Raw genomic sequence first — 15471 nt, 5'->3', positions numbered from 1 at the left:
GTGGCAGAGGGAGAGCAAAAAAGCGAATTGAAAAACTCAGAGGGAAGTTATTAAAAAGCGATAAACCCAGAGCAAAACGCATTTGGCGAATTGTTGAACACCTTGTTGAAGAGGGGTCTCCGCCGCAGCCCCTGCTGGCCTCCTCCCTGCTCTGGCCCCGTCTCGGAATTATGGAATTCTTATGCTAAAATAATGGACCCGCAACCGGCTTCTGTTCCCGTTCTCCGATCTGCCCAGCCAATGCAGCCACCACAAGTTGGTGGTTCATCGATCAGTAATAAATTTGTTGCGTACACAGCAGAGCCACAGAGGAGCGGGCCCCGCGACAGTGGGTAAAAAAAGTATGGAGCGGGAGCATGTCGCGCGTTTGTTTTATTTCTTTAATTCATGAGCAGGATCGGGGATCCGTTTGCTTTCGACTGGACCAACTGTTCATGGTTCATCGAGTGAGTGAATGAGTTAGGTGCGGTGCAGGGCGGTGCAGGGCGATGCAGGGCGGTGCGGTGCGGTGTGGTGACTGTGTGAGCGTTGGCCAACTGTGCGATCAGTCATTGAAAGTCAATAATATGTCGTCTCCCCCGCGCCCCTTTCAACTTTCATTGTACATCTACTCGTAATAGCGAAAAGGAGAAGAAAGAAGACAGCCCACAATCCTGTCCATCCGGTTGGGGCGAGAGCAGTCACCGTTCCCAGTCACGGTTGCAGTTGCAGCCGGAGTCGACGCTTATTTATGACTTGTGCCACCACTTGGCCACTATCTCAGATTTGTGCTTTCATTAATTATGCAAGATTCCTTTGGGATATTCGTTGTATATTTGTTTGTTTCGGTTTGGGTTCGGCGGGGGCCTTTCCTCTCCTTCTGTTCGGATGATAAATAGCCCGAGATTAATAAGGCGCCTGGCTAAATGGCGTGGAAAGCATTCACATTCGACGATTATGAAATTAGTGTTCTTCTTTTATGATTCTTATCTGATTTGAATTCGTTGGTTAATCAGTATGAAATCATTAGCCAGCAGATTTGAGATGCCTGGGTGGGATCCCTATGGCAGCGGCATCTTATTGTATTGATGTGGATTATACTGACTTCCAATTATTCTATTGACTGAAAGAAACCTATGACTATCAGCCTTAAGAATAAATGACTAATATTTCTGCCTCTTCATTTCCTGATGGATCGATAAGTCCGATAACTCCGACTGCGACCGATACTTACCCCCCCATTAATTAAATAAACGATAGCCAGGGGATTCAACAATTGAAACAAACTTTATTCTATGATTGTATTCAAATTTTGTTTGATTTCTTTTATTTTATTATCTCATTTTATTGCATTTTTTTGCTTTGTTCTTTTGTTGTTTTCCATTTGAATTTCGTTAGCCTAATTTGTGGAAATTGCAAAAATTGAAGTTTTAAACAAAATAAACTCTAACTTTGTTTTGTGGCTTTAAAGTTATGTTAAAGTTCACGTTAACTATACAAGAAATGTCGATTATTAAATGTTATCAACGCAGGCTTCGAGTACAGTAGCAATGCACCCGTGTATTTTTATACGTACATATATGTATTTGTATATTTATTTATGTATAGAGTGTATATGCATTATATATATGTATTTGTATATGTATATGTATAGGTATGTATGTTCTAACTTGCTGATATGGGATGCTAAACTTACAAAACCAAATTACTCTGAAAACCCTATGCTTAATGCGCGAAAAATTGTTTACAATTTGTGTGTAAAATGTACGAATTATATTTAAACGTTAAACATTATGGTAAATTTAAATTAAATTTCGATATCCCTTTGTATTGTTTTGCTCACACAGAAACACAGACTGCAGGCTGCTTAAGAAGCGGTTCCAAAGCCCGACTGAAAGTCTGGCTATTTTTGAGGGGCCTCCACCTCCCAATCCTTAAGATGAGAGAGAGAGCTGGATTCTTTCGATCGGAGTTTATACATTTGCTAGTCCACCTTCTTCGGTCCACCTAGAACCAGTAAAGATCCTTCGACGTCTCCTGCACTTGAGCCTCCAGACCTGTTGGGAAAATAGAGCAGAGCGTAAAGGGGATTACTAAACTTGGTCGAGGCGCGTCCTATTTCGATCCACTCACCTGCCATTGTGGGATAGCTGGAGTACTCGAGAGCATGGGCCGTCGGCTGGTCGTGGTGGAGTCTGCAAAGAGTTGGGAGGAAGATCAAGACAGAATGTTAGTCGCAGTTGCAACAGCCGCATCGATTAGGGGTCGCACCTTGAACCGTGGCTCGCGTACTGCTGGGGCAGCCTGAGCAGGCTACCGTATTGGGCCATATTGTGGTGGTAGGCGTGTGCGTGGGCTGCGTGCGCATGCGCCGCATGGGCATAGGAACCGTAGTGGGCCGCCGCTGCGTGCGGCACCCATGGATCTGTGGCATAGCCAGTGTCCGTCGCCGAGCCATACAAGTCGGTCACCTATGGCAGGGAAATAAGGGGAGATGGGAAATGGAGATCGAATTACAACTTATTTAGAGACAAAGCTGCGACTTCGGCCTCGGTTTCGGCCTGGAGCCCTTGAAGTTGTAATTGCATCACGTATTGCAGTTAATCGGTTTCGGCCTGGACCTGGGCCTGGGCCTCCTTCGCAATTCTAGCGCATTGTTCGGGAGCTTACCTGAGGATGTGTGGGCGCGGGTATGGGGTGCACGTAATTGCTGTTCCAGAACGATGGTGGGAAGTTGCGAGTCGACATGGGGCTCTGGCTTTCTGTAAGACACGAAACGAGTAACACAAATATTTATAGTTGTAGCTATTTTTTGTCTAACTTTCTACCAAAGTTCTTATTTAACATATCATATGATTTGGAAACCAGTTTTGAAAACAATAAGATGTGTATATTCAACCTGTTCAAACTAGAAGTGGTAGAAGAGTCCTACAAGAGATCTTTCTATAGGGGGCATAGCTTCTAGGATATCCCTCTAGTCCTCTATCACCCCGTCCTTTCAGTGCAATTTGAAAGAATCAAATATCTTAAACCCGTTTCTACTCGACTTTCAAGTAGCTTCAAGTCCTCTTGGGGCAATTTCCATTCACTTGCCGGAATGATTAACTGGCAAAGTGCGACAAAAGAAGTGGCAGCATCCCAGGCCCAAGGCAAGTCATGAGGGGATTCGGGATTGGTTGCCAGCTTCCTCGCCTCGACGACGGCGCCACGGCTTGTTGCAAATAACTGAGCGGAATGTTTTCGGTTGTCGCTCGTTGTCGTTGTCGCGTTGTTGTTCAGGATCATCACTTGTATTAAATGGTTGTAAATCTACGCGTTTATGAAATCGCACGACGCCAGCAGCCTCAGCCGCAGCAGCAACAGCAGCCAGGGACAGGCAGAAGAAAGACATCTCCATTATGTGTAATGGAGCTCCCTCTGGTCCCAGGCCACAGGCCCAAAATAGCTACCCAGGAGGGGAACGGAGCCGGCAAGGACTGCAATTGAAGAGAATCCGAGGGAGCCTGATACCAAAAACTTGCATAGGCGCATTTGCGTTGACAACATTCCAAACTCAATTCGAGAGAAAAATATACAACAACTGGAGGCGGAATCGAGTGGAGTGGAGGCTGGCTGCACTGAAGGATGTGGATGTGGATGTGTAATGTTTGTGCTTCGATGCCGTCGCGAGTCGACAACTCTGGCCGGCACGTCTGTGAGTGTGCCATGCATGCTGATGATGCGGCTGGATGCCGCGTGCCTCAGCTCCTGCCTCCGATTGCGACTGGCTCCCTTGCCAGAAGTCGTCATCAGTCCCACAGCGCTGTTGCCATTCACTCACTCGCTCAGCTGAAACCGAGGAATTCCCATTAATGTGCAAACAAGCAAACTGCTAAAGATATTTCAGCTATACTCGTATCTGCTGTTGCCTCGGTCTTAGTCTCAGTCTCAGTTTTGGTGAATCTTGGCTGGCTCTCCACTCGCCGTTAGCATTTCACTTTCATCTTCAAAAGCGAAAGCCGCTGCCTTGCTGCCCGGCTACCTCGCTGACTCTCTCACCTTTCACCTTTATCCTAATGAAGTCACCAGCGACATGGCCAGCAATTTATGGCCCGATAAGGACCGATCGCCAACGATGAACAGACAGAGACGGCTAGACAGATGGAAGGAAAGGAAAAGATTGTCCTAGAAGACAACCAAGTGGAAATAGCTGTGCGACCCCAGCACGGTCTTTGGGCCTCTCTTGCTGTTTCTGTTTCTGTATCGGTTTCGGTTTCTGTATCTGTTTTGTATCTGCGGCTGCTTCTGGGTCTTTTTCTGGTTGTGGTTCTCCTGCTGCAGCGGGTGCCAAGGAATTTTAAATCGAATTCTTGAGGCATCTAATTAAATACTCCTCGTAGCAGCCCAAGCACAAAACAGCCCCGAAAGGGAGCAGATGAATCGAGTGTTTTTGAAAAGCGATACGAAAACGAAAACCAGAGAGAGGCAGAGAAAAGTGCAAGCGTGCCACTCAGTCTCAGTCTCAGTCTCACTATCACTATCTCTCCTCATCTCTGTCTCTCTTTAGCACCCGTCCGTGTGCCGTGTGGCAGGGTGTGGTGTGTGCGGAGCAGTTAATTGAAATGCATTTTTAAATCGTAATGAGGAATCTATGCGGCATTCGGCATTGCCACCGCCAGACGAACCGCAGCACCGACAGCAGCAGCACCAGCAGCAGCAGCAGCAGCATCGACCGCATCGCATTCCGGCGACATTTCATAGCACATTCCAACCAGATACATATACATATCTGTGTATATATAGCAGCAGCACATTGCGATAAAAAATCTATATAAAATGCTGAATAGTTTCAAAAGTACAAATGCAAATGGGCATCGGTGTGCGTGTGTGCTCAAATAGACAAATGACCAAAATGAACTTTAAATACCATTCAGCAGCCTCGACTCGACAGAGAGCACTACTACCAAAGAGGACGCCAAATGAAAACAAAAGGCAAATGTGAAATCAGCGCAAAAGTAAACAACATTGTTTTTATATGTATATTTAACAACTTGAATTTTATTTAAGGGACCGTCTATAATCGGCAATGTGTGCCACTGTGCAGTGCAGAAGCACAGACAACGCGTATGCAAATGACAAGAGCACCCTGTTACGGGAAGAATTTATGGATCACCCTGCATAACGGTAATCCACGGACCAGCGACTAACGATATCGATTAGAGCTAAAGCTGCAGTGCAACTCGGTTTCGAGCTATAGATCTTCAAATTAAAATTATACATAGATCTACAAAAAGCAAACAAATTAATATAGATTTAAAAACCCCGACTGTACCTCTGAAAGGTTTTTTTTGCGTTTATTTTGTTGAATCACAGCTGAATATGTGTAGATATATTATCTGCCGATCTGTCAAATTGAATATCGTTGGGATTCATCTAAACTCACGAAAACAAATTGGCATTGAAATAATTCACTGGTTCTGTAGAATTTAAATATAAATTGTATATTTCAGCATTTAAACACTAAAATCTTATTAGACAAATAGTCGCTGGTGTGTCTCTGAATTTGATATGAATTTAGAAGGGAAGAAAACTCATTTACCGTCAATTAGCAGCCGAATGAGCACAAGAAATTGTCCAATTATCGCAAACCGAACGGTAATTGAATGGGAGCTGAAATTTGCACAATCAAAGTGGAAGTTGGAGAGGCGGTGGGTTGGAATGGCAGCCACAGAAAGTCAATAAAATGCCAGGTTTAAGAGCAATTCGCGGTGGGCGAAGGAATACACCGCAAACTGCTCGAATCGGGGGGATGGAGAAACGGTAAAGAGATGTAGAAATACTGTTAAGTGGGTGGAACACGTACGAAACATTAGCATAGGGACTGCCGACACCTGCTCGGCATTCAAATGAGAAGATAATTGATTGATTGAGCAGTGGAAATGTATTTGCCCAGAAGATATAGATACGAGTACATGTACATTGAATTTCAAAAGGAAGACGATCATAATGGAACTTCGCCTTGCCACTGACATCTGTCTCAAGGAAATCGCATTAAAGGGAAATAGCAGCACATATTAAAAACAAGCCGACAGGCAAAAAGTATACGTAAGTCAGAGAGGGGACATATGTATGTATGTACTTGTAGTATATGTATATGCATCGTATTTATAAGATAGACGGACAGGCAAAACAGACAGGCATGAACAAACGAAACGTTTATCTTCATTAAAGGAGGTAATTAATTTTGAAATCGAAAGAACAAGCGAGTGGCAAGTGGCAACTTGATTTATATGCTTTATTGTGCGCCTGTTCGGGTAGCACTCACATTCACAGACATCCCAAGGAGGGGAGAGGAGTGGAGAAGAGTGAGTGGATTCTTAAAGTGTTTATGTTTTGCTTTTATGCGACTATGCGTATGCCAGCATAAATTCAAATATTTAAAATAGCTTTCGCAGGAAAAAGATGGATGGAAATGGGAAGACCGTATGAGTTTTTAATCAAATTCAATATGAATTTCACTCACTCAAGCAAATCCCTCAGGCGTGCTGTGGAATGTATCGATAAATGGTCAAGCCCGCCGAAACATAAATCAAAGTTGTTATACCGTAGGACACTTAACAGCAGCACACATTGAGAGCGAATAACAGTGGTTTCAATTAGAGGGAGCACACCTGTACCAAGTTCACCTACTATTTAAACCCTTTTATATGCGTATCTTTTACATTTCAATGAAATATTCAAATGTGTACCAACACTCGTCAGAGGTCTTCCAGGCCCTCATCAACTTGGGTTTTAGCACTTGTCATATGTACTTTCAAGTGATGACAGGCCATTCCAAGTGCGTTTTGCTCTCATCTAATAAACTATTATACGGTTTGAGGTCTATCGTATAACAAGCTTTAAGTGAGTTTACCTACCTACTTTATTTTGTATACTCCAGCTGTTTAACACAATATTACTCGTACTTTAAAAATGTATGTGGATATAATATATAATTTCATCATGGTTATACCCCCATTATGCTTGGGCATCACTCAGAACTTGTTATACGGTAGACCACCAACCGTATGATAGTTTATTATATGAGACCAAACCGCAATAGAGAAAGCCTCGACTCTACCGAAGCTATCACATTTGGAATTTATAATTCTCTCTCTCTATTTGTACTGCTGTCGAGAATAATTGAATATTTTTTAATAAAATTTCACTCAACGCTTGTTATACGGTAGAACAATTATGGTAGATGATGAGAGCAAAGCGCAGTTAGTTGACATTAGCGAGAGCACTTGTGTGGGCTGATTAAATCTCTCGCCTCTCATTTCGCCCTACCTCCCACATTACAGTGGCATAATTTGCCCGCCGTAAATTTCCCGCGAACATTTTAATAACTTAGCTGAACTTTTTCCATTTTTTCTGCGGCTGCTCTGTTTTTCACCTAATTATACACGAGTGCCCCCATTGGGGGAGCAAGTGAGGCACGGCCGCCGCTCACATGCGGCAAATCGGGGCAAACACGCAAACTGACAGCCGAGACAAGTACATGACACGAGCGGGTCTTTTGATCAGAGCTACAGGCTCCCCCCACTGAGGCCGGAGATGGAGGAGTGAGAGCTGGGAGAGATGCTTGATGCTTCGTTCTCCTACCTTTAGTGTCCTTGTTGTTGTAGTTGAGGGCGCGGGAGAAATGCTCGTCGACCACGCTGGCCGTGTCGCCCGAGTAGTTGGTGAATACAACGCAGGTGGCCGACAGATACTGAGCTTGCCCCTGGCTATTGCCGCCGACCGGCTGTGGGGCATCCAGGGTCGGCAGTTCCTTGGGTATGGCGCCTGTGGCCGTTCCGCCCGCCGATGATGCACCCACTGGCGCACCGCCGCCGTGCAGCGAGTGGCTGTGCGCGTGCACGTGGCGGGGCGAGTCCGGGCCGGAGGAGCAGGATGATTCGTTGTGATGCTGGTGCTGTTGGGAGCCCACCAAACGTGCTGAAAAGCGAAATCGGAGAAATATTTCACAATCAGTACGGATAATCAAGGGGGTTTATAAAATTTGATATCATTTATTGAATGTTAACTGGTTTGGAATGCGAGTGCCCGTCCGCAATTCAAAGAATTTGTAAAGTAATTAGCGCGAGTGTGAAATGGTATCCACTGGTGCTTTCTCTCTCTCTTTCTATGAGTGACGTTGCCAAAAACTACTGCCATGATATATACATATATCGACATCTAGATATTGGCTTGCAGGCCTCCACTAAAGTACCAACATCAAATGAAATTTTTGAAATTCCAGCGTAATAGAAGAAAGTTTTGTGCTACTGGGGCTACTAGATCAGTTTTTTCAACGATCTTATAAGAATTATGAATACTGTTATCTGGACTATACCGGCAATTTCAGCCAGATACTAATGTAAACAAGCCACAGACAGAGATCGACAGAGAGAGAGAGAAACAATGCGTGTCTCTACTCTATCGATTCGATTCATTAGTTCTCCGATAGAATTTTTTTTTAATTTCCCATTTAGCTGCGTCGAGTGCCATTCAAATACTTTTAAATATCAATGAATCATCCACTCAAATAGGATGTAGCGCATTCGCATACATACTCGTAAATACATAGATTGCGAGCTTACTCACCTTCAGCTTCGCTGCGTGGCACGTTGAGATCCTCTTCTTTGGTTTGATGCGTATGCGTATGCGTATGCGGGTGCGGGTGTGATTGCGTGTGCGGATGCGAATGCGTGTGCGTCTGCGGGTGCGGATGCGGATGCGTGTGCGTCCGACTGTGCAGCGAGTGTCCGGCGGCTCCACTCAGGCCAGGACTCATGCCCAGCCCGACGCTGCCAACACTACTGCTCCCGGGCACATTACTACCCAGCAATCCACCGGCGGGACCACCGACTCCTCCGCCCAGCTGCAACCCGGAGGTGCCGACCTGATTCGCTGCCACGGCAACTGCCGCTGCCGCACTATTGTGCGCCGCCGCCGCAACCGCCGCTGCGGCGGCATTGGCGCTCACCGAGGGCGGAAGAATGGGACTACAGGGGGAGTGGGAGCTGCCAGAGGCACTCGATGAGGCGGCCAAATTAACGCCCGACGAGGAGTACAAATCCTGATTGAACTGCAAGCATAATATAGGGAGAAAGAGAGAGATGTTAGTGGGCTTTATACGTATTTTTCATAGAAGATATAAGAAGAAATATAAGAATTCGGCATTTCTTAAGTATCTATAACTATGTTTAATTGAATTAAGTACACGCTGTATATTCTATAGTACAACAAAAATAGAGATCTTTCGAGCAGAACATCATTTAAACAAAGGACAGTCCTAATGTCCCTAAGTTTAAGCCCCTAAACTCCTAATGTTCTCAAATTTCATGTATTGTATGTACCTATATTTCTAGCGTCAAAGGGTGGGGTGCCTCCCCGTTGACTGCCCCAACCTCTATCGTCGACCAGAGGTGGCAAGTAATGAGTTATGAGACGCGATGCAGCAAATTGAAAATGACACAATACGGAAATTTATGTTGATGGAAAATGCGAGTGAGGCCATTAAATTTACGACCGTACGGCGCATATTATCACGGAGTCATCCAAGGTTGCACCACAGCCCCGGAAGAGGGGGGCTGGGTTGGCCGAGTGGAGTCACGGCTAAGGCGATAATCACGCCGCAATCTTCCAGCTTAGCGGAGTGTCAAACATAATGCGGCGCTCCGAACGATTTACGAGCAGCACCTTTGGCTGTCGCCGTCCCTGTCTAATGAGCCCATTAGGGGCACTGGCACCCCTCCTCATAAGTGGCCGATATAACCCCTTGGTTATATCGGTGCCCTTGCTTCATGCAACATTTGCCGCCGAAAATGTTTCTAAATTTAACTGTGAACTACAATCCAAGCGAGAAGACCCTCCTGGCCCCAGTCGCACTACACTCTAGTGGCGGGGCACATGCCAATTATTATTGCGTCTAAGGGTTAATAATGGGTTAACCAGGCACGAACCATTTGGAAGAGTGCATCGGGGGCATTGACAGCCAGCGGAGGCATTGATTTATGTGCAGCAGCCAAGGGCGTGGGTTGGAGTGGGTGTATCGCAGTGTCTGGTGTCTTGGAGAGGGGCCAGAGCTACGACTTGCTGTATTGGAAAGTTTTCAACTTAATTAGATGAAAGCGCTGACTCACCAGAAGGCTAAGAAGCCCGAAGATACTTTTTGGTGGCTTGGAAATAGATACAATTTGAATTGAGACATCCCGACGCGCAACGATGGAGGGAAACACTTGATACACAGCAAATATGCCCCTCAGATCGTGTATCTGGATCTGTCACCTGGCTTAAGCACATAATCAATGCGTTCCGCCTTATCGCCCAACACTATCAGCGACGACACGACGGCAGCAGGAGCGGCCTGCCTGCCTGGCCAAATTGCCCAAGTGGGGCAGACGAGGATGCCCCAAGTGCAGTAGCCCCCGAGGCGAGGCAGAACAATGCCTGCGAGAGATACAGATACAGAGTGCGTATCTGTATGTGCTGCAATGACCGTCTGTTATTAGGTGCAACGATATTTCGATTATGCTGAGCGGTCAACCCACCGATCACACGGCATAAATCACCAAAAGAGAGCCCGTGGCCCAGACCCTACGGCACAGAACAGAGACGAACCAGCGAGGTTGACTTTTTGTTTTCAAATTTTTCGGGGTTCCTTGGGTCTCCTCTCGTTATCTGATCGCAGCTGTGTCGGTTGACAAAAGGCCCCAGGATCGGGATGCTTGTGGAGCTGGGCAAGAGCATGGGGATGGTGCCCAAAAGCGATCGGCAAGAACTAATGGCGATACACACAATAAATTAACAGAACGGGAACGAGATCGCCAAGGTTTTTGTTTGTTTTAGCTGCCCCAAGGAGTCGAAGGGGGAGTGGGGAACAAAGTGTCGACGGGAGGACAAAATTGTGCGTTGTCCGGCTGGGCCTGGAGGTAGCCCACAGCCAAATAAACCGGTCATCCAGCTCAGCTTGAAGCTGCTGACTCAATCTGCGATTGGCTGCAGAAGACCAGAGCCCAGTCCCGAACACAGACCCAGACCAAGACCCAGACCCTGGCACACAAATCCAGCTCGAGGGCCCGGGTTTATCTCTTATGGGCAACTCTTTATGGGCATGCAAAAGCATAGAATCAGAATCGTGTCGTATCGGTTACTTACATAAAAGGCCAATTTCGATTTGGTGCCGCGGCCTTGTATAATTGGAACTTGCGACACAAGAATTTCTTTGTGAACCAGCGACAGCAGCCAGAGCAAAGTCGGAGTCCGAGTCCGGCCAGACACTGACCAATAGCCCAGCCCGGGGCTCGGGTCGGCCCGAATCGCCTGGCCCCAGACTCCGCTCCGGCTCTGAGGGAGCCCTTTCTGGCATCGTGAGAACTTTTCTGTACTTGTCACAGAAATCACAGCGAAATCTTCGAAATCAATGTTAGCAAAAAATAATACGAACGAACAAAGCCCACATTGACCGATGGAATTCCATGAAATGTTTCTCTTTCTTTTACTCGTTTCTGCCTGTTGGATTTTTATTGTTTCGGGTGTCCCAAATCGATTTGCGTTCTGCGTGAATTCTTATGATTTGTTAGAAGCCTCTAATTATGCAGTTCGAGCAGGCCGAAACAAATTGATTGAAGTCGCGAAGCAGTTCCGTTGATTGGGTGAAGATCAATCAGGTCGAATCAGCTTTGAAGGGGGTACTTGTGTGGCCAAAATATGGCCCATCTCTTTTGATAGCCGATACTCAAAGAGTATAAGAGTAGATTGGTAAATACTTTTCAGAATTGTTTAAATTACATATATATTTCCATAATTAGCTAGAATACAACTTTGGAAAGTCTTTAGCTATAAAAGACACTTCTTAGGCTTGGTTTCTTAAGCAAGCAAAGAGAATACTAGAGAATGCATTCATAAGATAAAATCTACCGACTGTAACTATGCATTGTACAACCTGTTCAGTTATGTTCAATTTGTCTATGTTTATTTATTATGTTATTTGAAAATACTCACCCTCTCATACTGATAGAATGAACGACTTGGTCCAGCGCGCCCATACAGATATGGATAGTAGGCACCGTACATAACTTCGGGGCAGGACACTGCCATTGTCGCAACCGCAATTGCAACTGCGTCGAGTCACTCACAATACACCAATACACAGAGTTATCACAGTTTTTGTACCGATTCGAGTGGAAATTGATTTGGAATCACCAATTGTCAGGGTCGCAACGGGAACCGGAATCGGAATCGGATCAGAATCGAATTCGTCTCGTAATCGGAATCTGCGCCTAGGCCTCTGGGCCCGGCTTGAGCTTCCGTTAAGCTCGTCAAGACACAGAGATAGAGTCACGGAGAGAGAGAGAGAGAGAGAGAGAGAGAAAAGCTAGCTTGGAGTAATTATAAAACCGGCTCTGCTCTCGACAACGACTCAAAGCTGCCCGGTGGTGGCGTGTCTTGTTGTTGGCTGGCGAAATTCCAGGAATGAAAACTCCGCTCGGCTAATTATATTTACATATTGTAAAACACCATCGCGTTTGTATCCAGAGCTTTAATTGCTTTTCGTCTTTTTTGTTTAAACTTTTGTTATTTTTTTGCTTTTCCGCCACAGCTCCTGTTTGCCTCTTTTTCTTCTCTTTCTTTTTCTATTGCTATTTCATTTCTTTTGTTCACAAACTTCTTTTTCTTTGAATTTGCAATTCCCGTTCGTGAGTATTTTCTATCTTGGCTTTCCTTACGCCCCTCGTCTTCACTGCTTTTTGCTTTGTTTGCTCCGCCAGGCAATTGCAATTATCATTTCCACATTGTGGATTGTGGATGGATTGTGGACTGCTGATTGTTGATTGCTACTGCGTTTGTTTTCTATTTTACACGGCCACACCACTCCACGCCATTCCTTGTCATTCCCTTCGGCGTTGGAACTCCAGTTTTCTCTCTCATCCGCGTTTCCGTTGAACCATCGCATGCTGGGGGGGAAAAAGAGGGAAAATGCGTTAACAATTTGTTTAATTGTGCCCAACGTAAAAGTCTGCATTAATGTAAAGTTTTTAATTTTATGTAAAGCTTTCTGGGAGGGTCCGTTATATACTTAAATATTAACCATTGTACTGCAGCATTCCACAATGGGCGTTGAAGTAATGCATGCAGTAATGCATATCATAAATTCCTGAACCCTATATTAACATTTTCATAGAAATATTAATGAATATAATTATTTCAGAATGGGATAAGGCATGACCAAGGACTTTGGTGCCAAATTGACACCTTTAAAATCATGAAGAATTCCTAATTCCTAATTATACACAAACGAAATAAAACAACATAAGTACCTATGGACACAAGATGAATGGAATTCAAATTAAAGGGTTTCGTATATTTTAAAATAAACTACGGCCATTTGAAATAGTAAAAACTAGCTTTGAGATAGATCTTATAACTCCAGACGGTAAGTAAATATTCTTTTTGACTCATTATTTTCTAATCACTCATAGTCTGGCCACGTAAAAAACATGGAAATGTTACATGTTAACAATGCAAATATTTTAAGAGCGTAGTATGCAATACGTTTATATTAACTTAACTCAATTCTTGTCTACTAACAAATTTAAAAGAACACTTTCAGCATACGGTATGTTCTACGACTGGACTTTAAATCTTTTCTTAGAATTCTCAATCGTCAATGGAAATTTAAGCACAGTGTAGGGCGCTGGTTTAAGGTAGAGGGCTTAAGAGGGCTCCCCTCTTCACATCTTCAGGATTTGCATGATTGCATAGTAAAATTCAGTGCACTGAAACTACTCGCTTTTGTGCTTTGTGTGTGTGTCTGAAGACTGGATTTAAGAGGGGACATATAGATATTTGTCTATTGTTCAACTATACTATACGACTTTTATGGAATCCTGTTTCCGAGAACTTATGAATTCAACAATTTTAGCCCTTTATTTATCTATTAATGTATGTATTATTGCTATAAAAGCATATCCTCTGACAGCGTATATTGGCCCAGAAACAGCTCTTTACTACTAAACACAATAAAGACTTTACTCTGTTGTTCAAAAAGGATACGACGGGAATCCCTGAATGTGTTCAGGAGTCTGACTCACTACTCAAACCCTGAAGTGGATTTTATCTACTATGTCTAATATAAAGGTGTAATTTCCTTATCCTTAACAGTACAATTCCTATTCTATAAAAAGCAGTATTTGGGAGTAGTCATAAAAGTGTGCTCTTCATAATTTTTGCTCTAATTTTTCTTGAGTCGCTACAAAGACTTTTCCCGTCGGCTGATAATTAATTAGATATACTAAAAACCATATGTTCAATCCATTATTCATCCGACTAAAGTGTATGTCTCTTCTGAGGGCACACAATTAAAGAGGGATATTTGTGAAGAGGCAGCTAAATCCGTCCGACGGGATTTGAATCAGAGTACAAAACACGACATTTTTTATATAGTATAGTAGTGATTCAGTTACGTGATTCCGATTGGAATGGAATTAAATAATAAATGAAGGGTATACATTTGCAATTGGTTTCCAATTAAACTAGCAACAGATACCCCCTGCCTCCGTAGAGAATTGCTGACAGACTTACCAATGGAAAGTCGTATAATCCACAAAGATTTTCCAGGTTTTTAATACCGCAAGATTTACAGTATTTGTTTTATGATATATATCATGTGTTGTGCACTTTTGGAATATGTAAAAAATTCAACAATTTCACAAATCTGACATGGCTTTCTTTTATATTGTGGGGTAGATTAAAACTGATGCTTTTATGGGGTCGTTTTCCATTTTGTTGTTGCCGTTAATTTGAATAGTAATTAAAATTATACGCGCTGAGAATTTGCACGTGAATATTTGAGATTTTCGCGATACTTTTTGTGAATTTTATTTCTAGCCGAGAGACGACATAACACACAAAACATTTGCTGGGGGCACTCAATGAAAATATTTTCGCTAAATTCACAAAATGCCAAATTCCATAAATTCTTGGCGCAGGCGACGACAATGAAGGCGACGGCGACGGCAGCGGGAACACTGGCACTAGTGGCAATACATTAGTTTGACGCTTGACTTTGGCATTACGAGCCGCATCCGTTGAGCTTGACGGATCCGGAGAAATCTCTATTTTAATTGCACTGAAAAATGAACTGCACTTGCCGCAATCGCTCACTGGGATTCCGTTTCGGGTTTATTTCTTGTTAATTTTCACGTCGGAATAAACGTCGGGGCAACGAAACGACGGACGCGGGCAGCAGATGAGAATCGGAGAATCCGAGGAATCGGTGGAATCGGAGGAATCACGAGGCACGAGCTCCGCTGCCGCTCAATCGGAAGATACAAAACAAACTGGCTTGAGGAGCGCGCGCTGTAGCAGTGTTGCCAGCTGCTGCGCCGGAAGAGAAGGTCGAAAACAAAATGGCATTTGGAGAGAGTGCTCTCTCGCTCGTAGCATGCGAGATTGGTGTGTGCGCGAGCGGGACAACCGCTGTGC

At 44.4% G+C, this 15471-nt stretch overlaps 1 protein-coding gene across 1 annotated transcript; it reads right to left on the bottom strand.

The window, feature by feature from the left end:
* Positions 1–1354: 1354 nt before the first annotated feature.
* Positions 1355–15337, bottom strand: vg (transcription factor vestigial). The gene is made up of 8 exons (XM_001361606.4): positions 14569–15337; positions 11989–12941; positions 8587–9070; positions 7603–7938; positions 2650–2741; positions 2251–2450; positions 2113–2174; positions 1355–2036 (listed from the first exon to the last, which is right to left on the bottom strand). The coding sequence occupies exons 2-8, from the start codon at positions 12082–12084 to the stop codon at positions 1987–1989; spliced, it is 1320 nt and encodes a 439-aa protein (XP_001361643.2). The 5' UTR covers positions 12085–12941; positions 14569–15337; the 3' UTR covers positions 1355–1986.
* Between the last annotated feature and the right edge of the window lie 134 nt (positions 15338–15471).

The sequence above is a fragment of the Drosophila pseudoobscura genome, chromosome 3, assembly GCF_009870125.1.
Source record: "Drosophila pseudoobscura strain MV-25-SWS-2005 chromosome 3, UCI_Dpse_MV25, whole genome shotgun sequence".
Taxonomy (NCBI): Eukaryota; Metazoa; Arthropoda; class Insecta; order Diptera; family Drosophilidae; genus Drosophila; species Drosophila pseudoobscura.
Note: the sequence above shows the minus strand (reverse complement) of the source record. Positions and strands in the feature narration are given on the sequence as shown.